This window comes from Bos taurus, chromosome 29, assembly GCF_002263795.3.
Source record: "Bos taurus isolate L1 Dominette 01449 registration number 42190680 breed Hereford chromosome 29, ARS-UCD2.0, whole genome shotgun sequence".
In the NCBI taxonomy this organism is placed as follows: domain Eukaryota; kingdom Metazoa; phylum Chordata; class Mammalia; order Artiodactyla; family Bovidae; genus Bos; species Bos taurus.
This window is the reverse complement of record NC_037356.1, coordinates 675998-698712: the sequence shown is the minus strand read 5'-3', so window position 1 is coordinate 698712 and position 22715 is coordinate 675998. Positions and strand designations below refer to the sequence as shown.

At 40.5% G+C, this 22715-nt stretch overlaps 1 protein-coding gene across 1 annotated transcript in view; it reads left to right on the top strand.

Annotated features, from left to right (window-relative positions):
• HEPHL1 (hephaestin like 1) overlaps positions 1-19699 on the top strand; it is a 91601-nt gene extending 71902 nt beyond the window's left edge. Inside the window, exons 14-20 of the mRNA NM_001192511.3 lie at positions 1647-1787; positions 10187-10293; positions 13478-13700; positions 14991-15130; positions 18183-18345; positions 18783-18848; positions 18938-19699. Of these exons, the coding sequence (NP_001179440.2) occupies positions 1647-1787; positions 10187-10293; positions 13478-13700; positions 14991-15130; positions 18183-18345; positions 18783-18848; positions 18938-19137 (1040 nt within the window). The 3' untranslated portion in view covers positions 19138-19699. The remainder of the gene's footprint in view (positions 1-1646; positions 1788-10186; positions 10294-13477; positions 13701-14990; positions 15131-18182; positions 18346-18782; positions 18849-18937) is intronic.
• Positions 19700-22715: the final 3016 nt, after the last annotated feature.

Genomic DNA, 22715 nt, shown 5'->3' with positions numbered 1-22715 from the left:
TGCTGATTCTGCAGAGGGGGCTGGGCTCAATTTGGTCTGCTCAGGAAAAGGAAAAAGACCAGTGACTACATCAGAGGCAAGCTCTGCACCACTTTAGTCAGGGGAGCAGAAGGCCCATCTGTTCGTTTGCTGCAGATCAGGGAGAGGCCTTAACCCCAGAAACTGCCAAGACCCCAGGATAGCACACTGGTCATCAATGCTTCACCCCTTCTCACCAAAACAGTAAAGCATGTGCAACTTAAGTGGTAATGAAAATATGTTGATTTTATTACATGTATGCACATGGCCCATCTGTAACTCTACCCCAAAACTACTTTTAAAAACATGCCTAAATTTTTCTTTTCTAGCTTTATCATTTAAAAAATACAGTGTGCTTTACAGACACTGTCTGATTCATACTAAATATTTGTTTTAAAGATAATAATAGTCCAACAAATTTCAGATTTATTTAGGCCTTTATCAGTACAGTCCAAGACTGGTTCCAGGAGATTGGTTCCGGGAACTTCACGGGCACCAAAATGCTCAAGTCTCTTGCAGTAAATGGCTTAATACTGTTGTCCCTCTATGTCTGCATCCATGAATACCGACAGCCAACTGCATTTCTCAGGAAAGCATTAAAACCACGGTTGAACCAGTGAACAGTGGATGTGCGTGGTCAGACTCAACTGTGAGTGTATTTCCCTGTGAACATAGTGTGCAGATACATTCCAAGAACCTCAGGGATCAGATCTGAGGTGCTTCCACTGGAAGTCTGTTTCCACCTCTCTCAAGTGATCCCTGTGTGAGTGATGCTCTGTCAGTGTGGCTGAGCAAACTGCATTTGTGCCTTGTTTTGGGGACCAACGGGCACCTGTGCTGGATGAGGGCATCCCACGGCAATGAGGGTAGACCTCTCCAGGGATGTGTGTGCCGATTTCCATTGGCACTCATGCTGGTTGCTTCTAACAGAAATGTGTACACACCACTTTCTGAAGAGTGCACGTCTCATGCAGGTATCCAAATACCGAGAAATAGCATTGGATATTTGGACATACATTAGTGAAATCACCATATTGATCATAAATCAATATGTTTATGTTTTAATTTTGTTGTCTTAGAAATTCCTTTTATACTCATTATTTCATTGCATCCTCACTATTATTTTATCTATTTACCAGATAATGAGCAATTTTAAGCTAACTAAAGGTTACACACAGGGGGATTACAATGGAAAGTCACCACGTGTTGTGGATATAGTTTTTCCTGAAGAGTACGTCTTAGCAGTAGTAAAAATTTAAGCATTTATTGAGTACTATGTCTCAATTTACTGAAATTAGCACTTTACATATGTTACTTTATCTAATCCTTGCTGTAACCCTTTGAGAAAGGTAAGACCATGTTACAGATGAGGAATTTGACTCAGGTAGGTTACTTGACTTACTCAAAGCCTCTCTAATAAGTAAGAGAAGGAGGCAGGATTTGAAACCTGATTGATCCAACTGCAAAACATGACATGATATTTAATGCTAACCAATGTCACCTGCTAGAGGAAATACACTAATAACAAGGTAACCTTTGTTTATTTTGTCAAATACTACCCACATGTGAATTACACCAATGTTGAAAAGAGCAACGATAATGCACACAGACCTGTGTTTTGCCTTTAGGCCCGATGATTCACGCCGAGGTTGGGGACTCCATCCTGATCATATTTATGAACAAGGCCAGTCGGCCCTACTCCATCTCAGCCCAGGGTGTGGAGGACGTGGATAGTGGGAAGCGGCTCCAAGTGCCTGTCACAAAGCCAGGTAACTTACCCCAGAGGTCTGCTCCATGCTGATGAGTACTCCAGGCTCAACTTCTTTCTTGTCTGATCTCTGACAGGTCTTGGAAAGCTCATTGTAACATTATTACTCCATTACGTTCCATCCATTACCCTGATACGAAATTACTATTCAGCCAATGACTGTTTATGGAGTTTCTAGGGCTCAATTAGAGTCCTTAAAGGGTATTAAGACATAATAACAGCTAGTACATATTGAATGTTAACCTTGTGCCAGCTTTTAAATTTAGAAAAAAATTTAAAAACTTACTTATAATAACTCAGGGAGGTAGACACTAACATATTTCATTGAGCCTGATACCACTGATTATAATGGCCATCATTACTTTGTTATTAAAGAAAAAAAAAGTGCTGTCAGGACCTCCCTGGTGGTTGAGTGGTTAAGAATCTGCCTCCCAATGTGGGGGACCCGGTTCAATCCCTGACCACGGAGCTAAGACCCCACGTGTAACTAAGCCTGCAACTGCCACTACTGAGCCCTTGAGCTCTGGAGCCCACACACTGCAAGATCCTGTGTGTTGCAACTAAGACCCAAAGTGGCCAAATAAATAAATATATTTTTTAAATGCTGCCAATTAAACTTTAACATGCCACTGATGGAAAGATACATCTTGGCATCAGATATGCTAAATTGTGAAAATGCACATCCTGTTATTGATGAAATCTGGTGGTGTTACGTTCATTTAACAGGTGACTGAGGCAAAGAGGAGTAAAGAGGTCAACCAGGACAGACATTAGTAATGGTGGAGCCTGTTTGACCTCAGGACCTGAGCTCTTAACCATGCATTTCTCTCAAGATGCTTAAAATGAGTTTGGAAGAAAAAAAAAGACAAGATGAATCATTTCAGCAATAATACAGATTATACATGTTGAAATTCTAAGTGGTGAAGATTTTCAAGAATATATCTGAGAAGGTTGATAAAATTTCAGAGAAAGAAAATCCATGAAGACTCATTTAATTAGGAACAGTTAAGAAAAGCTTTATAAAAGAGATAGAACTCTAATCGTTTTTTTAATTGAAGTATATAGTTGATTTACAATGTTGTGCCAAACTCCAAAGTATAACATACTGACTCAGTTATACACATGATATCACTTACATGTGGAATCCAAAATATTGCGCAAGGGAATCTATCTACAAAACAGAAACAGACTCATAGCATAGAGAACAGACTTGTGGTTGCCAAGGCACAGGGCGGGAGAGGGATGGACTGGGAGTCTGGGGTTAGTTCAGTTCAGCTGCTCAGTCATGTCTGACTCTTTGCGACCCCATGAACCATAGCACGCCAGGCCTCCCTGTCCATCACCAATTCCCGGAGTTTACCCAAACTCATGTCCATTGAGTCAGTGATGCCATCTAACCATCTCATCCTCTGTCGTCCCCTTCTCCTCCTGCCCTCAATCTTTCCCAACATCAGGGTCTTTTCAAATGAGTCAGCTCTTCGCATCAAGTGGCCAAAGTATTGGAGTTTCAGCTTCAGCATCAGTCCTTCCAATGAATATTCAGGACTGATTTCCTCTAGGATTGACTAGTTAGAACTCCTTGCAGTCCAAGGGACTCTCAAGAGTCTTCTCCAACACCACAGTTCAAAAGCGTCAATTCTCCAGTGTGCAGCTTTCTTTATGGTCTAACTCTCACATCCATATATGACTACTGGAAAAATCAGAGCTTTGACTAGATGGACCTTTGTAGGCAAAGTAATGTCAGCTTTTTAATATGCTGTCTAGGTTTCTCATGGCTTTTCTTACAAGGAGCAAGTGTCTTTTAATTTCATGGCTGAAATCACCTTCTGCAGTGATTTTGGAGGCCAAAAAAATAAAATCAGCCACTGTTTCCACTGTTTCTCCATCTATTTTCCATGAAGTGATGGGACCAGATGCCATGATCTTAGTTTTTTGAATGTTGAGCTTTAAGCCAACTTTTTCACTCTCCTCTTTCACTTTCATCAAGAGGCTCTTTCGTTCTTCTTCGCTTTCTGCCATAAGGGTGGTGTCTTCTGCATATCTGAGGTTATTGATATTTCTCCTGGCAATCTTGATTCCAGCTGTGCTTCATCCAGCCCAGCGTTTCTCATGATGTACTCTGCATAGAAGTTAAATAAGCAGAGTGATTATATACAGCTTTGATGTGTTTAAAAGATGCATTGAAAGGTGAGAAGATTTCATAATATAATGAGCTTCCATAAATTTTACACAGTTGAAATGTGGTTGTAATAAGTGTTAAGAGCCCCTGTTACAAAACTGATAGCAACCCCATAGGTATAATTATGGGGGAGTTATATTCCCTTGTACCTCTTATGACTACATAATAACACTATAATAATACTATCAGTTCAGTTGCTCAGTCACGTCCGATTCTTTGCGACCCCCTGGACTGCAGCACGCCAGGCTTCCCTGTCCATCACCAACTCCCGGAGCTTGCTCAAACTCATGTCCATCGAGTTGGTGATGCCATCTAACCATCTCATCCTCTGTCGTCCCCTTCTCCTCTTGCCCTCAATCTTTCCCTGCATCAAGGTCTTTTCCAATAAGTCAGTTCTTTGCATCAGGTGGCCAAAGTGTTGGAATTTCAGCTTCAGCATCAGTCCTTCCAATGAATATTCAGGACTGATTTCCTTTAGGATGGACTAGTTGGATCTCCTTGCAGTCCAGGGACTCTCAAGAGTCTTCTCCAACACCACAGTTCAAAAGCATCAGTTCTTCAGTGCTAAGCTTTCTTTATAGTCCAACTCTGACATCCATACATGACTACTGGAAAAACCATAGCTTTGGCTAGATGGACCTTTGTCGGCATAGTAATGTCACTGCTTTTTAAACGCTATCTAGTTTGGTCACTTTTTCTTCCAAGGAGCAAGTGTCTTTTAATTTCATGGCTGCATTCACCATCTGCAGTGATTTTGGAGCCCAAACAAATAAAGTCTTTAACTATTTCCATTGTTCCCCATCTATTTGCCATGAAGTGATGGGACCAGATGCCATGATCTTTGTTTTCTGAATGTTGAGTTTTAAGCCAACTTTTTCACTCTGCTCTTTCACTTTCATTAAGAGGCTCTTTAGTCCCTCTTCACTTTCTGTCATAGGGTGGTGTCATCTGCATATCTGAGGTTACTGATATTTCTCCTGGCAATCTTGATTCTAGCTTGTGCTTCACCCAGCCTGGAATTTTGCATGATATACTCTGCATATAAGTTAAATAAGCAGGGTGACAGTACACAGCCTTGATGTACTCCTTTCCTGATTTGGAACCAGTCTTGTTTCATGTCCTGTTCCAACTGTTGCTTCCTGACCTGCATACAGATTTCTCAGGAGGCAGGTAAGGTGGTCTGGTATTCCCATCTCTTTAAGAATTTCCCACAGTTTGGTGTGATCCACACAGTCAAAGGCTTTGGCAGAGTCAATAAAGCAGAAGTAGATGTTTTTCTGGAACTCTCTTGCTTTTTTGATGATCCAACGGATGTTGGCAATTTGATCTCTGGTTCCTCTGCCTTTTCTAAATCCAGCTTGAACTTCTGGAAGTTCTCAGTTCATGTACTGTTGAAGCCTGGCTTAGAGAATTTTGAGCATTACTTTGCTAGTGTGTGAGATGAGTACAATTGTGTTGTAGTTTGAGCATTCTTTGGCATTGCCTTTCCTTGGGATTGGAATGAAAACTGATCTTTTCCAGAAATGGTGTGGACCTAACAGAAACAGAAGATATTAAGAAGAGGTGGCAAGAATACACAGAAGAACAGAACAACTATAACAATGCTATAGCAATTTCAATAAAGATCATTAAATCAAAAATTTAAAGATGTAAAAAATAAGAAAAGAAAACAATATAATGAATCAAAAAGTTAGCAAGGTACCTGTTCAAGGATGGGGTTGTGGGAAGGAAAATCTTTACTGGTTACTATTCCAATTTCTGCCACTTCCTATTCCCAGTATCAAAAGCTGCTTCAACCTGCTTCAAGAAACTTTTCATGCACATCTGAATGTCTGTATACAGAGAAACAAGTAAATTTGGAATCTTTTTATAGTGGACCATTGTGTAGCCATAAAATGACATTTAAGAAAGATTTAACGAACAAGTTTTAATGAAAAAAAAGTTTTAAATTACATGGTAAAGACTTGTTAAGCAACATACAAGTATATAAGACAGACTAGAAGGGAAATAAGCCAAAATGTTAATAATGGTTTTATCTTCATGGTGGTATTTTAAACAGCAACGTGATCATCTTTTCTACTTCACATGTTTTGTACTTTCTTCTTCCCTTCTTGCTTCGATGAAGAGGGAAATGGTTTAAAATGGATAAAAAAAAACTATTAAATATATTTATTTTTGATGGTTGAAGCAGCTTCAGAGGGAGGAAGAAAGATGCCTATCAGGCCTGAGGGTTGAGGGGGCTCTGGTAGGGCTTTGGGAAAGCTGGCGTGACCCCTCCTGGTGGATGTACCCTCTTGGTGAAGACTGACAAGGGACACAGCTCCACTTCTCTAGGCTGACTGGACTCCTAAGAGTCCTAGGTAGGAAGGCTGTCAGAGTAGGAAGAAAAATTATTATAGATTGTGGCAATGGAGCATTTTTTCTTTTTTAAATTAGAGCCAGAGGTATTCAGTCCCCACAGGAGTCTCAAATAAGTCTGAAAGTTTTGGGAGAACCCAAAGATTGGGGGTAGGAGCAAGAGACTAACTTAGTTCAGGCAAGTTGGATAAGAAAGTTTAATCAGGGCATGCATGTGATGAAGAGTGCAAGTTAGCATTTTAAGAAAAGTAAGCTCCCTCAGGACTCTGTCATCTTGGATTGGATTGCCCTTATCTCCTGCAAGAACTCCAAAATTGCAACTCACTTCTGAATAACCATTGACAGGAGAATGTTGGATCCAACCAAAAAAGGATACCCATTTTTTTTAGGTATCCTTTTTTAAAGGATACCTTTTTTTAAAGGTATCCAATAAAAGACAGAAATGGTATGGACCTAACAGAAGCAGAAGATATTAAGAAGAGGTGGCAAGAATACACAAAAGAACTATACAAAAAAGATCTTTATGACCCAGATGACCATGATGGTGTGATCACTCACCTAGAGCCAGACATCATGGAATGCAAAGTCAAGTGGGCCTTAGGAAGCGTCACTACAAACAAAGCTAGTGGAGGTGATGGAATTCAAGTGCTGCACTCAGTATGCCAGCAAATTTGGAAAACTCAGCAGTGGCCACAAGACTGGAAAAGGTCAGTTTTCATTCCAATCCCAAAGAATGTTCAAACTGCCACGCAATTGCACTCATCTCACACACTAGGAAAGTAATGCTCAAAATTCTCCAAGCCAGGCTTCAGCAATATGTGAACCATGAACTTCCAGATGTTCAAGCTGGATTTAGAAAAGGCAGAGGAACTGGAGATCAAATTGCCAACATCTGTTGGGTTATAGAAGAAGCAAGAGAATTCAAAAAACCATCTGCTTCTGTTCTATTGACTATGCTAAAGCCTTTGACTGTGCGGCTCACACCAAACTATGGAAAATTCTTAAAGAGATGGGAATACCAGACCACCTTACCTGCCTCCTGAGAAATCTATATTCAGGTTAAGAAACAACAGTTAGAACTGAACATGGAACACCTGACTGGCTCCAAATTGATAAAGGTATATGCCAAGGCTGTGTATTGTCGCCCTGACTATTTAACTTATATGCAGAGTGTATCATGCAAAATGCTGGGCTGGATGAAGCACAAGCTGGAATCAAGATTGCCAGGAGAAATATCAACAACTTCAGATATGCAGATGACACCACCCTTATGGCAGAAAGTGAAGAGGAACTAAAGAGCCTCTGGATGAAAGTGAAAGAAGAGAGTGAAAAAGTTGGCTTAAAACTCAACATTCAGAAAATGAAGATCATGGCATCTGGTCCCATCATTTCATGGTAAATAGATGGGGAACAATGGAAATAGTGAAAAACTTTATTTGTTTGTGCTCTAGAATCACTGTAGATGGTGACTGCAGCCATGAAATTAAAAGATACTTGCTCTTTGGAAGAAAAACCATGACCAAATTAGACAGCACATTAAAAAGCAGAGACATTACTCTGCCGACAAAGGTCCATCTAGTCAAAGCTATGGTTTTTCCAGTAGTCATGTATGGATGTGAGCATTGGATCATTAAGAAACCTGAGTGCTGAACAATTGATGCTTTTGAACTGTGGTGTCGGAGAAGACTCTTGAGAGTCCCCTGGACTGCAAGGAGATCCAACCAGTCCATCCTAAAGGAAATCAGTCCTGAATATTCATTGGAAGGACTGATGCTGAAGCTGAAACTCCAATACTTTGGCCACTTGATGCGAAGAGCTGACTCATTTGAAAAGACCCTGATGCTGGGAAAGATTGAAGGCGGGAGGAGAAGGAGATGACGGAGGATGAGATGGTTGGATGGCATCACCGACTAGATGGACATGAGTTTGAGTAAACTCATGGAGTTGGTGATAGACAGGGAGGCCTGGCTTGCTGCAGTCCATGGTTCACAAAGAGTTGGACACAATTGAACTGAAGCCCCCTCAGATTTCCCCTCTCCTTCTTCTCCCCTTCCTCCATTTTCTTCATCTTCTTTTCATTATATCACTCAACAAACATTTACTGAGCATCCTCTTTTTGTTGAGAACTTGGCTTCCAGGTGGGTGGACAATGGATTGTTTCAACTTTAATAACCCCGCACCAATAGTCACTTGCATTTAGCTGTTTATCTTGTGATTACCAAGGCATGGGGTAAATCATGGAAACTAGACCTAAGATGATATTGCTAAACCAACTGCTTCATGAACAAATACAGACCAAAGTTTCATGCAAGTCTTTTGTTTTGCTTTGTGACTCAGATTCAGCTGTAAATTGTTTGTCCTTATAGGGTGAGGATGGGACTCAGATAGTTCAAAAGGAGATAATTTAAATGAGCCTTTTACAGTGTGATTATCTTGATAACTCATGAGTAATATATGGTTCCTCTGCAAGGCTCTGGGCCAGTCGCAGGGGATTCACAGATATGGGGCCTGACCAGAGGGAGTGCACGCATTTGTTGCTAGTATACATACAAACTAACTCTTGCACGGTGGCTCAGATGGTAAAGAATCTGCCTGAAACATGGGAGACTTAGGTTCAATCCCTGGGTTGGAAAGATCCCCTGGAGAAGGGCATGACAATCTACTTTGGTGTTTTTGCCTGGAGAATTCCATGGACAAAGGAGCCTGGTGGACTACAGTCCATGGGTTGCAAAGAGTCAGACATGACTGAGCAACTAACATTTAGGGCTTTCCCAGGTGGCACTAGCAGTAAAGAACCTGCCTGCCAATGTGGGAGACATAAGAGACATGGATTTGATCCCAGGGTCAGGAAGATCCCTTGGAGGAGGGCATGGCAACCCACTCCAGTATTCTTGCCTGGAGAATTCCCATGGACAGAGAAACCTAGTGGGCTATAGTCCATTGGGTTGCACAGAGTTGGACACAACTGAAGCGACTTAGCATGCGCACATATATACAAATTAACAATTATTGACTGACCTCAATGTGAGGCACTTTCCTAGATATTTTATTTCATTTAATCCTCACAACAGTTTGAAAACTGGGTTGACTAATCCACTTTACAAATAAGGAAACTAAAGTTCTGTGAAGGTTAAGTAGCTTGTCAAAAGCTAAGTGAAATCCAGGCATTGGTCTGGAGTGGGTAGCCATTCCTTTTTCCAGGGCATCTTTCCTATCCAGGGACCAAACCCAGGTCTCCTGATTTGCAGGCAGATTCATTACCATCTGAGCTACCAGGGAAGCTGTCACTTTTCAAAGGTCAGTCAGGTAAGGTAGCTTATCAAAGGTTGAGTGGAAACAAGTCATTAGGGTTGAGATTTGAAACTAGGCCTCTCTGAGTCTCTCTGGTTCCAGCTAGATCTCACTTGCCTGCAGATTAGAATTGCCTGAGAAGCTTAAGGAATATATTTGTACACCAATAATATATTGCAGATATTCTAATTTCATTGGTTTGGGATGAGGTCTGAGCAGTGAGGGTTTACAAAGCTCCCTGGTGGCTCCACAGGAAGCCAAGGCTGAGGCCCACGGCAACTCTAGTGTGCTCAAGCATAACTCTTGGGAAGGAGATACAAAATTTGAGGAGAAAAACCATCAAACTAGGATGGAAGGCTGTAATATAGGCTGAAATGAAAATCTGTCATGGTGAACCTGCAAAAAGTCAAGGTATGAGTTTAACAGGAATATTTCTATTGAATGGGTAATTCTCCCCAGCAGTAACTTTAATCAAAATATACAAAGAATCTGTTTGTATTTCTTCAGGTAAATTGTCTGGAACAGAGATCACATAATTAATTTTTTTTTCTATTTCTTCTTATTTGTTTCAGGAGAAATAAAAACCTACAGATGGAATGTCCCTAAAAGGTCCGGTCCAGGGCCATCTGACCCAAATTGTATTCCATGGCTTTACTATTCAACAGTAAACTTTGTGAAGGTAAGGTGGAAAGAGCCGCCAAAATGCTCAAAGTGATATGGTTTTCAGTTGACTGTTCAAGTTATCACAATTACAGTGGGTATATATGAAGAGGTATATTGGTTTTAAGCAGGGGTCTCAAACTATGGCCATGCCCATTTGTTTGCATTATTGATAATGAAGTTGAGTATCTGTGATGGAAATGGTATGATTCACAAAGTAAAAAATTCTTGCTTTGTGAAGTGAAGTGAAGTGAAAGTTGCTCAGTCGTGTCTGACTCTTTGCGACCCCATGGACTATGCAGTCTATGGAATTCTCCAGGCCAGAAACTGGAGTGGTTAGCCTTTCCCTTCTCCAGGGGATCGTCTCAACCCAGATCTCCCTCATTGCAGGTGATTTCTTTACCATCTGAGTCACAAAGGGAGCCACTTGCTATATGGCACTTTACAAAAACAAAGTTTGCTGCCCCTTGATCTAAAGTGTAGGGGAAAAAAATGAGATCTCAAATTACTAAATTTAGAACTTATAAGGAAGTTTGAAGCAAGAGAAGATATGTAAATTAGATAAACAAAAAATAAATATATATTTTAATTTTTAACATGGTTTATGATGTTACCCAGTTTTAAAATCCTTACCAGTACCATCAGGGCTCAGGAAAGAAAACACACTCCATAAAAACTTAGTAACTGAAATCACAAACTATTTGAATGATAAATAGGCTAACTTTACTTAGAAATTAAAGGCAAGGATTCAATATTGAACTTGAGTCAGATATGTATGTATAAAACATCTAGTCTTGAATTATGCATCATAATTGAAGTCCAAACTAAGGTCATATCTGATATAATTAGTGTCTTTGTACTGGAAAGCACAAGAGTTCAGGGGAAACATACCAGACACTTGAAAAAAACAACAAAAACCAAAGTAGAATCATGGGAAGTCCACTTTTTTTGCTGATTGCTTTGTTCATCCCAACAAATATTTATTGAGTCGTTGTGATGTGCAAATGACCTCACCAAGTACTATGAGGGTTGAAAATATTCTTGTCTTGAAGGAATTTATCATCTTTGGGGGAAATAATACATGTGTACATCCATAATTATATCACAATTCTGAATCTGGTGACTTTTATAGGACATGTTCGATCCCTGGTCTGAGAGATAATATCCCACAGGCTGCAGGGTGGGGCCAAAAAACAAAACAATCTTACACTAGAAGGATGGTGGATAGAATGAAGAGAAAGTCACAGAACAGACTCTGTGAAGGGGAAAAAAATGTAAGATTTGATAGCAAATGAGATGGGATGACCCCTGGCAGAGGAAATGGCGAGCCACTCCAGCATTCTTGCCTGGAAAATTCCATGGACAGAGGAGCCTGGTGGCTACAGTCCATAGGGCTGCAAAGAGTCCAGCATCATTTAGCAACTGAGTACACACACACGCACAACGTGGGACAAAGTGAGGAAAATGAGGAATTAAACACTGATAATCAAGTTTTCTGACTTAAGTGACAGGGAATATCATAGTGCTACTAACAGAAATAGAGAATTCAGGAGAAGGAAATGGTTTGAGGGAAATACTAAAATTCACCTTAGAAAGGCTTATGAGCAGATTGAATTATTGCAGGAGGCATCCAGCTGGAATATTTAAATAGGCAGATGGAAATGTGGGAGTTCAAAAGAAAGCTCAGGGCTGAATAACTCAATATGAAAATCATTCATGGGCTCATATCAATTTTTTGCTGATTGCTTTGTGCATCCCAACAAATATTTATTGAGCCATTGTGATGTGCAAATGACCTCACCAAGTACTATGAGGGCTGAAAATATTCTTGTCTTGAAGGAATTTATCATCTTTGGGGGATAGAAAATGGAATATAAGCATTTGTATATAGTTATAAATACAATCCCACTTGAGTATCACCTCACACTGGACAGAATGGCCATCATTAAAAAGTCTACAAATAATAAATGCTGGAGAGGGTGTGGAGAAAAGGAAACCCTCCTACATTGTTGGTGGGAATGTGAATTGGTACAGCCACTTTGGAGAATAGGATGGAGGTTTCTTAGAAAACTAAAAACAGAGTTAGCATATGATCCAGCAATCTTATTTCTGGGCATATAACCCAGAGAAAACCATAATTCAAAAAGATATGTGCAATGTTCATAGCAGCACTATTTACAATAAACAAAACAGGGAAGCAACCTAAACGTCCAGTGACAGATGATGGGTAAAGAACATGTTGTGTGTATATATATACACACACATACACACTCAATGTCTGAATATTACTCAGCCATTAAAAAATGAAATAAAACCATTTGGAGCAAAATAGATGGAACTAGAGATGATTACACTAAGTCAGTCAGACAAAGACAAATATTGTATGAAATCACTTATGTGTGGAATCTAAAAAAATGATACAAATGAACTTACTTACCAAACAGAAATATGCTTACAGACATAGAAAAAAATTTATGGTTACCAAAGAAGAAAACAAGGGGTGGGGGATAAATTAGGAGTTTGGGATTAATAGATACACACAGCATACAAAATTGGAGAAGGAATTGGCAACCCACTCCAGTATTCTTGTCTGGAAAATCCCATGGATACAGGAGGCTGGTGGACTACAGTCCGTGGGGTCACAGAGTCAGACACGACTGAGCACACACCACCACCACATACAAAATAGATAAACAACAAGGACTTACTGTATACAGGGAACTATATTCAATATCTTGTAGTAACTGATAATGGGAAAGAATCTGTAAAGTAATACATATACATATATATATACGCATAACTGAATCACTTTGTTGTACATCTGAAACTAATACAACATTGTAAATCCACTATACTTCAATAAAAAAATATAGTCTCACTTGAAAAACACACAGGAAAATAGAAATAAGCATTCATTTATTCAACAAATATTTATTGCACACCTTCTATGTAGTAGACAGCCCAGCTCTGGAGACTCAACAGTGAGTAAAGAACGCAGCCTCAGCCCTCATAAAGCTCACTCTCAGCAAATTTTTAGAAATAATCTTAAATTTTAGCGAAGATCGCCCTGATTCTTCAGGGTTTCTTAGTACTTATTTCATGGTCAATTGTCTTTTAGTCTTTTTGCGATGACTCTTACAAGCAACTAATCTGTGTTATTAAATTATTTAAAGCTTTTCTAATTCAGTTTATTTTTCTTTCAGGATACATACAGTGGTTTGGTGGGTCCTCTGATTACATGCAGAGAAGGAGTGTTGAATGAAAAGGGAAGAAGAAGCGACGTTGATTATGAATTTGCTCTCTTGTTTTTGGTATTTAATGAGAATGAATCCTGGTATCTGGATGACAATATTAAGAAGTATCTTAATAAAGATCCACGAGATTTTAAGCCCTCTGATGATTTTGAGGAGAGCAACAAAATGCATGGTATATCAGAGGTTTAAAAAGGAGACCCTTGTTGAGATAAGTCCATAGAAATCTGTGGAAGGTCCCAGCCTCCTTCTCTGAGCCCTTCTCCATTCCCATGGGCACCTTGACAGAACAAAGTCCTCCAAAGCTTTCCTTCAGAGGGAACCAGCCAAACCACTGACTGGCTGCCAGCAAGGTCCAGTGAGGTTCCGGACCATCTGTTTAGGCAGCTGTGTCTCTGAATGCTGGGATCCCTAAACTATAAGACTGTAAAGTAATTCCTAGGAAATGAATGATCACTTATTGGTATATTTGTATAAGAATACAGGATAACCTGTACTTGATCAAATTTAAGGGCCTGGTTTAACTGTCTCTGGAACATGAAACACTATCACCAAATTTCTGTTTTAATGTGTCTGTTATGTAATTCTTTGAAATTTAAGGTACTTCTTGTTTTTTAAGTGGAAGTAATGTGTTTTAATTGACATATCTACACTCTATCACCAAGATCTACTTTTGACCAACAGTGTGCAAAAAGATAGGTCCTACCCAAGATAAGAAAGCTAGTTAATTGCTAACATTGATTAGAATATAGCAACCTGATTTCTGATTCAGCTACTCTCTCCCCTACAATTTTGCCTCCCTCTATGCAAAGTTTCTTAGGCTCTCTCCTTTTAGTGAATGTAACTCATTTGGTTGTGTCATGACACACAGAATAAAAAGTTTGTAGAAAACAGAGGAATGAAATCCCTATCTACCATGTCAGCCTAGCTTGAGCTTGCTTTAGTCATTGTTAGGTCATGGGCTCAGGCCTGTGGGAACCTTTCCTTCTCTTGGAGATTGAGCCAAGTTTAGCAACTTGCCCCAAGCTAGTTCTCAGAAAATGAAATATTAATTGAACCTTTTAATTGGTTCAATTTTGATTTATATAAACTTGATTCTCCATGCTTGTGTTCACTCAGCTGTAGAATGGTGTAAATCTGGTGACCCCACACATGAGTCTGTAATCCACTCTATAAAAAGAATATTTCAAATAAACAACCAACCAACCAACATGTACTGCTACCCAAGAGAGAGCTTTTAAAAACAAACCTCTATTTCTCTTTTCTGGCTCTCTTTTATAAAGATTTCTTACTACTCTGAATTTTGGGTCTAAAATGGTGGGGACATTGGTAAGTGTGAGTGGGATGGTTACATGTTTATCAGGCAAATGAAAATGTTGGTGACATAAAGATCTTCTTGAATTGTTTCTAAAACCAGATTAAGTAATCATCACTAACAAGAGGCTGTTTTCTTTTACCTTCTTAGCTATTAATGGGAAGATTTATGGGAACCTTCATGGACTCGTCATGAATGAAGACACAATGACCAACTGGTACCTGTTAGGAGTAGGAGATGAAGTGGATATACACACCATTCATTATCATGCTGAGAGCTTTCTTTTCAAGGTTCGTGTAAGAGAAATGCTTTGGGGAAGACATTGAATTAACAGATTCAATATATTTCCATCGTGAAATTAGAGTTATTTGACAATAAGGCCTTCACAAGCCACAAGGGGTGGTAGTGAATGCTAGAGAATGGAACAGAGAAATATGATTATGTCCTTCCCCTGACAAATATTTCTTAATATGTATTTTTTTGTGCTTTAAAAAGAAAAAAACCTCTCTGAGCTTCAAATGAGAGTTTTGTTATCAGTTGCTGCTGCTGCTGCTGCTGCTGCTAAGTCGCTTCATTCGTGTCTGACTCTGTGCGACCCCATAGATGGCAGCCCACATTGGGATAATTCCAACCACTCTGGAGTATGCTATTAATATCGCAAATGAAGGCATCCATAGTATTTTGTCCCTTTTCCTTTTTTTCTTTTCTTTTTCCTCTCCTGTTTCTTCTCTATGTGCTTCACCAACAGAATAGCTCTCTCTAGTAAATGAGATATTTCAAGCTTTGTCTTGGGTCCGAAATGTTACCTTGACTTTTGCCCTAGTGGACTGGGCTCTACCACGTATGGCTTCCTGCCTTTCAAGCATCAAGCTGTGCTATCTGACTGGTGAATCACCTGTGGAGCAGTTTAAGAAACAGATTGCCAGGCTCCACTCCAGACCTGATGAATCAGAATCCCTGGGATAAGGTCCAAATGTCTGTCATCTCAAGTGCTGTGCAGTCTACAAGGAAGTAGATAGAAATGAATAATCATGTCTAATCTGCAAGGAAAACTTGCACTGCTCCTTTTCCAGTCACACAGAAATAAATAGTAACTAATGAAACATTTAATATCCTCTCCCCTCAGTATATTTATTCAAAACAGTTTAAGATAGAAAGTACTAACCTAACAGTGATTATATTAAGTTTCATATATTAAATGTCTATGATGCTTTTCAGAATTTGGCTGTTTTAATCCACATTTAAAAATTATATTAAAATATATAAAATTTATAAAAACAAAATTATTTTATATACATATAAAATTATTATATACCTAAATATTTCCAACTAAGGTATAATTTACACTGAGTATAATGCACCCTGGGGCTTCCCTGGTGCCTCAGCAGTAAAGAACCCAGCTGCCAACGCAGGAGACATGGGTTTGACCCCTGGGTGGGGAAGATACCCTGGAGAAAGAAATGGTAACCCTCAACAATATTCTTGCCTGGGAAATCCCATGGACAGAGGAGCCTAGCTGGCTACAGTCAATGGCGTTGCAAAGAGCTGAACATAACTTAGTGACTAAATGACAACAACAAAATTCACTCTGTTTAGCATACACTTCTGTTGTGATAAGCACATACAGTGGTGTAACTAACCCTAATCAAAATATAGAACACCTCCATCAACCCCTAAAATGTCCCCTTTGCACCTTCTAGAGTCAGCTCCTTTCCCATGTTTAACCCCTGGCAACCACTGATTTGTTTTTGTCTCTATAATTTTGCCTTTTCTGAAGTGTCTTATAAATTAAATCATACAGCCTATAGCATTATTAATCTGGCTTGTTTAATTTTGTATTGGCATTTAAAGTGCATCCACCACATTGTATAAGCAGTGTGTTCCATCCCATTGTTGAACAGTATTCCATTGTATGAATGTATTGCAGTTTGTTTATTTGTTCCCCTATTGAGGGACATTTGGGTTGTTTCCAGTTTGGGGTTATTAAAAATAAAGTCATTATAAACATTTGTGAACGTGGTTTCATGTGAACATAAGTTTTTCCTTTCCCTTGAGAAAATACCTAGGGGGTAGATTGCTAGTTGTTATTGTTAAGTTGCTAAGTTGTATTTCAGTCTTTGCAACCCTGTGGACTGTATCCTGCAAGACTCCTCTGTCCATGGAATTCTCCAGGCAAGAATACTTGAGTGGGTTGCCATTTCTTTCTCCAGGGGATCTTCCTGACCCAGGGATCGAACTCACATCTCCTGGGTTGGCCGGTGGATTCTTTACCACTGAGCCACCAGGCCAGGTGGTACATATATGATTAACTTCAATAAAACTTCCAAACTATGTTCCAGAGAGACAGTACACTTTTCTCTCCTATCAGACATGTATGAGGGTACCACTTTTCCACATCCACATGAACACTGGCTATCTTTCATTCTTATTGTTTCTTAGCCAGCCATTTAAGCATTGGGTTGACCACAAAGTTCGTTCACATTTTTCAATACGATCTTATGAAACCTGAATGAACTTTTTGGCTAACCCAATATATATATTGGTATCTCATTGTTTTTCATTTGCATTTTCCTAATGGCTAATGATATTGAGTATCTTTTCATATGCTTTTCTATCATCTGCCATCTGTAAATCTCCAAAGTTGTAGAATTCATGGATAGTTGTTCATAACATTCCTTTACTATCCTTTTTAATGTCTATAAAGTCTTAGTGATAGACCTCCTTTCATTTCTGATATTTGTAATCTGTGGGTTTTTTTTTTTTCCTCTGTCAGTTTGTCTAGAGTTTTGCTGCATAACAAATTCACCCTAAGATGTAGTGCCCTAAAGCAACACACTCTTATTATCTCACAATCTCTCTGGGTTAGGCTGGAAAGAGTTTAGCTCATTGATTCTGATTCAGCATCTCTTGTGAGGGTGCAATCAAGATGACAACTGGAGTTACAGTCATTAGGTTTGACAGCAGCTGGAGGATCCATTTCCAAGCTCACTCACAGGACTATGGGCCAGAGGCTTCAGTTCTTTACCATGACATGGGAGCTGGCTTCCCTAGAGTGAGCGATCCAGTGGGAGAGAAAGGGAAGCAGAATGCCATTTGCTTCTGTCATATGCTGGTGGCTTCAAGGACCAACCGTCAGATAGTAGTGTGAGAGGGGACTACCAAGGTACTGAGTACCAGGAGACAGGGATCACTGGGGACCAGCACAGGTTGGTTTCCATACAGTTCATCAATGTTACTGATTTGTTCAAAGAACCAGCTTTTGGTTTCTTTATCTTTATTATGTTTCTATTCTTCATTTAATTGATTTCTGCTCTTATCTTTATTATTTCCTTCTACCTGCAGATAGGTAAATCTTACCGAGAAGATGTACATGACCTCTTTCCCGGGACATTCCAAACCATTGAACTGTTTGCAGATCACCCAGGGACGTGGTTGTTACATTGTCATGTGTCTGACCATATTCATGCTGGCATGGAGACAACCTACACAGTCCTTCGAAACATAGGTACTGTTTTCTGTCTGTAATGCCAGCTGATAGTACCAGGCTTCCTGCAGACTTTGAAAATAGGAAGCATGAGGGCCTCCAAGGAGCTCAGAGTCAAGTAAGAGAGACAGACCTGTAACTGTAGTAGACTATGGTATATGCCAAGATAAAGTGCAGGGTACAGGGTTCAGTGACAGCAGCAGGGGGCAATGATTAACAGGCTGGGGAACATGAACCCAGGTTCCACGGGTGGATATCTTAATAGGTGAGCAGAAGTTTGCAGGGTGGATGGGGTATGCTGGCACGAAATAGGCACAGTGACTATCCAATAAAGGCTTACAGATACTGATAGGATCAAGTCTTTGTTGGTGAAATGACTTAACTCTGGAAACAACTCAGGTAGTGAAAAGAATCTGCTTCTATTGTTTATAAACCATCACATTGTCTTCTTTGTCCAGACAACAGGATTCCATACTCCACCAAGTCTCCTTCTGGAGGTGCATCCGGATCCGCGCCCTCTAACGGTAACGATGCCCGCCCCGACCCTGTAGTCAATGGTCGGGATTCACTCCGCAGGGAAAGTGCCCTGACAGCTCGCGTTTCTTTTGCACAGAACCCGGCGAGGAGCAGCTCTACTTCTTTGGCCAGAGTCTGGATCCCAGAGGAGCACGAGCAGCCTTGGTCATTCTCTTCGTCCTCGGCCTCCTCCTTCTGGTCCTCTCGGTGGTCCTCTCGCTCAAGCTGTGCTCCGCGAGGCCGCGGGCGGCGTACCAGGAGGTCCAGTCCTGCGCGCTCCCCACCGACGCCCTGTGACCCCCGCGTCCTCGGCAGGGAGACGGAACAGGGCACCGCTCCCCGAGGACCCTGCCGCCACTTACCGGGTCAGGCTCCGATCCTCTGGAACACAGTCAAAGCAATGTGCTTTTCTTTCTTTATTTTTAAAGGGGCTGTGAATAATCCTCAGGTATAAAATAGAAATAGAAGAGTGGGCGTGACTGAGAAAGCAGACCCAGTCTGTTCTCTGAATGAGCTCGTCGAAGTGTGAAGACCCTCTGAAAGATACCTTTGTTTTCCATCTTTCATAATTCTTAAACAGTGCTTCCTTACCATCAAAGTCTCTATATATGGACAGTTTCGGGAAAGAGTTACACTGCCTCAGACATCTAACTGGAATGGCACTGATTTTTCATCTCTGTTATGCAAGATGCTTCCTTTAGAGGTTCCAGGAAAAATAACTTTCTGGGGTGTCCCTGAAAATGTCTAAATCAGTATCTGCTGATAAAATTTGATCAAATGACTTTTTTGGAGGCTTTAGCCAGCTCCCCTGGCCTTTTCCCTTTTAATATAAATAGCCTGTGCACTGTTTGCTACAAGAAGCAAAGTTATACGCATTTTTAAAAAATACTGTTTTTATACAAACCTGTAGAGATATTTGAATGTTTACATTGAGTTGAATGTTTACAACTCACTTCATTTATACATTTTTTACAATATGTTTCTGTGGCAATGTTTGTATTTTCAAAGATCAATCAAAGAATTTGTATTTCAGAATGTGGAGGGCTGGAATCTGAAATAGCAGGCTAGATTCTCCCACTGTGAGTCAAGACACTCCCTGCGAGTTTAGTGGAAGCTTCCAAGGGGAGGGAAACTTGGCGGGAGGGAAACTTTGCAGGAAGCAAGCCTGGCCTTGATTCTTGAGTCTGATTTTTCACTGTTAGGAGGATCTTTCCCAGGCTCCATCTTTTATGAAATAAAGACAGTGTCATCATGTGAAAAACACCAGAAGGAATTCATCAATGCAGCTGACTGGCTGGGAGGAGAAAGACATAGTCTTTGATGGGAAGAGGAAAGAAAAGGCTAATAAAAGAGAGTCCCGGTAGCAAATTTTTAAACCAATAAATCAACTTTGAGATATATTTTTATAATTTTCAAGTCTCAAATGCCAAATAAAATATTGAACAACTAAGCTCAACCCATTAAGAGGCAATCCATACTCTGTATATATATGCCTCAGCTCTAGGTGTAAGATTGATAAAAGTAACATTGTTTATTACTAGACTGAGAAATTGCCCTTAGCCCATGCTGCTGTGAGATGGAGGCTGTTAGTACATCTGCCTTAGCAGTGGGTTACAGGGCTGTCCAAGTGAACAAGTAGGACCTAATAAATATTGGTGGAGGGACCTTTCATACTGTCTTATCTTCATCTTGGTGAAGGGAAATGAGTAATTTGATAGAAGCTATAGTCTTACATAAACAGGATGCAAATGCTAATAGTTCTGTTCATAGTTTGCTTGAATGTCATATCAAACATGATACCCAAGGATCTGGATTCCAGACTGCTAACCACTGATAATGTGATTTTTAGTATGTGCTTACAGTTTTCAGACATGTGTAGGCTATATAATTTCATAATATTAATCATGATAAATGCCTTATTTATAACTGACCTAGAAAACAAATTATTTAGTTGTAAGTCTTTTCCTTTTCTCTTAGCTTATTTTTTTTAATGAAAATGAAACCAAAAAGTAGTTTGATTATACCATTTCTCTTTTTAATAAAGTTTCATGTATCATAAAGATAGCTATTTACAGTTTTTTTTTTCAACGCCCTACCTGAGGTCTGCTGCTACTGCTAAGTCGCTTCAGTTGTGTCCGACTCTGTGCGACCCCACAGATGGCAGCCCACCAGGCTCCGCCGTCCCTGGGATTCTCCAGGCAAGGACACTGGAGTGGGTTGCCATTTCCTTCTCCAATGCATGAAAGTGAAAAGTGAAAGTAAAGTCGCTCAGTCGTGTCTGACTTTTCTCGACGCCAAGGACTGCAGCCTACCAGGCTCCTCCGTCCATGGGATTTTCCAGGCAAGAGTACTGGAGTGGGTTGCCATTGCCTATCAAATATTTGCTGCTGCTATTGCTAAGTCGCTTCAGTCGTGTCTGACTCTGTGCGACCCCATAGATGGCAGCCCACCAGGCTTCCCTGTCCCCAGGATTCTCCAGGCAAGAACACTGGAGTGGGTTGCCATTTCCTTCTCCAATGCATGAAAGTGGAAAGTGAAAGTGAAGTCGCTCAGTCGTGTCCAACTCCTAGCGACCCCATGGACTGCAGCCTACCAGGCTCCTTGGTCCATAGGATTTTCCAGGCAAGAGTACTGGAGTGGGGTGCCATTGCCTTCTCCAACCTGAGGTCTAGTAATAGGTAAATTTTTTACCTGGAGCAGGCGATTAGTTAAAAGAGAATTATTTTTTAGATATTTAGGAACTATCCTAGTTATACTCATTAGAGGAAATGAAAAGTGACAATATATATATACAGATAATGTTGTTGTTGTTTAGTTGTTAGGTTGTGTCTGACTCTTTTACAACCGCATGGAATGTAGCCCGCCAGCCTCCTCTGTCCATGGAATTTCAAGCAAAAATACTGGAGTGGGTTGCCATTTCCTACTGCAAGGGATCTTCCCAACCCAGGGATTAAACCCATTTCTCCTGCATTGACAGGCAGAATCTGTACCATTGAGCCACCTGGGAAGCCCACAGATAACACGACTCTCACCAAGTATTGTTTTCTCAGAGGTACCACACTTCTTCATGCTCAGCCTCACTCTGCTGAGAAAATGAATCACATTTATACATGTCTTTTCCTCTTGTTACAACAGAAGATGTGTGCCTGCTCCTGGCAGGGCCAGTCTCTCTGGACTCTGGAGATTGCATCCCTTCTTGCTTTCTCAAGAACTTAATTCCTTTAGTCATCTGTTTTCCCTCCTGCACGAAGTTATCAGCAATACCTTCCATTAAAAACAGACAGCAAACAAACAATCACTGTCTTTAACTCCATAACCTGCTCCAACACAGGTCCTCTGTTCCCTTGATAGCAGAACTGAAAGTGCTGTCCACACTTGTCTCTGTCTCCTCACCAGATGCATGCCTTCACCTGTTCCAAAGGTTTCCCTTCCAGAGGGCCCTGCCCAACTCTGCACCCCAGTCTGCTGTTATCAAAACCATCACGACTATAATGATAATGGAAATGATTCCACGTTCTGTGGCCTCTTCCCAGTCTTTATCTTACTTAACCTCTCAGTAACACTTGGCAGCTCCTTCCTTCTGGATACCCTCTAGTTCCCTGGCTCCATAACATGACCTGCCAACCTTCCTTCTTCCGCAGCAGCTATTTCCTTTCAGTCTCTTGCGAGTTCCTTCTCCTCCCTCTGACTTACATCTTAGCATGCCTCCCAACTTGAACTGGGCCCTTTTCTTCGTTCGGCCCTCCGGGGCGGGCTGAATAGTATAGCCAAAGATTCCAGGTCCCACTCCCTGAACCTGTGAATGTTATCGTGTACAGCAAAAAGACTGCAGCTATGATTGTTACAAATCTTGAGATAGGAAGTTTATATCGGAT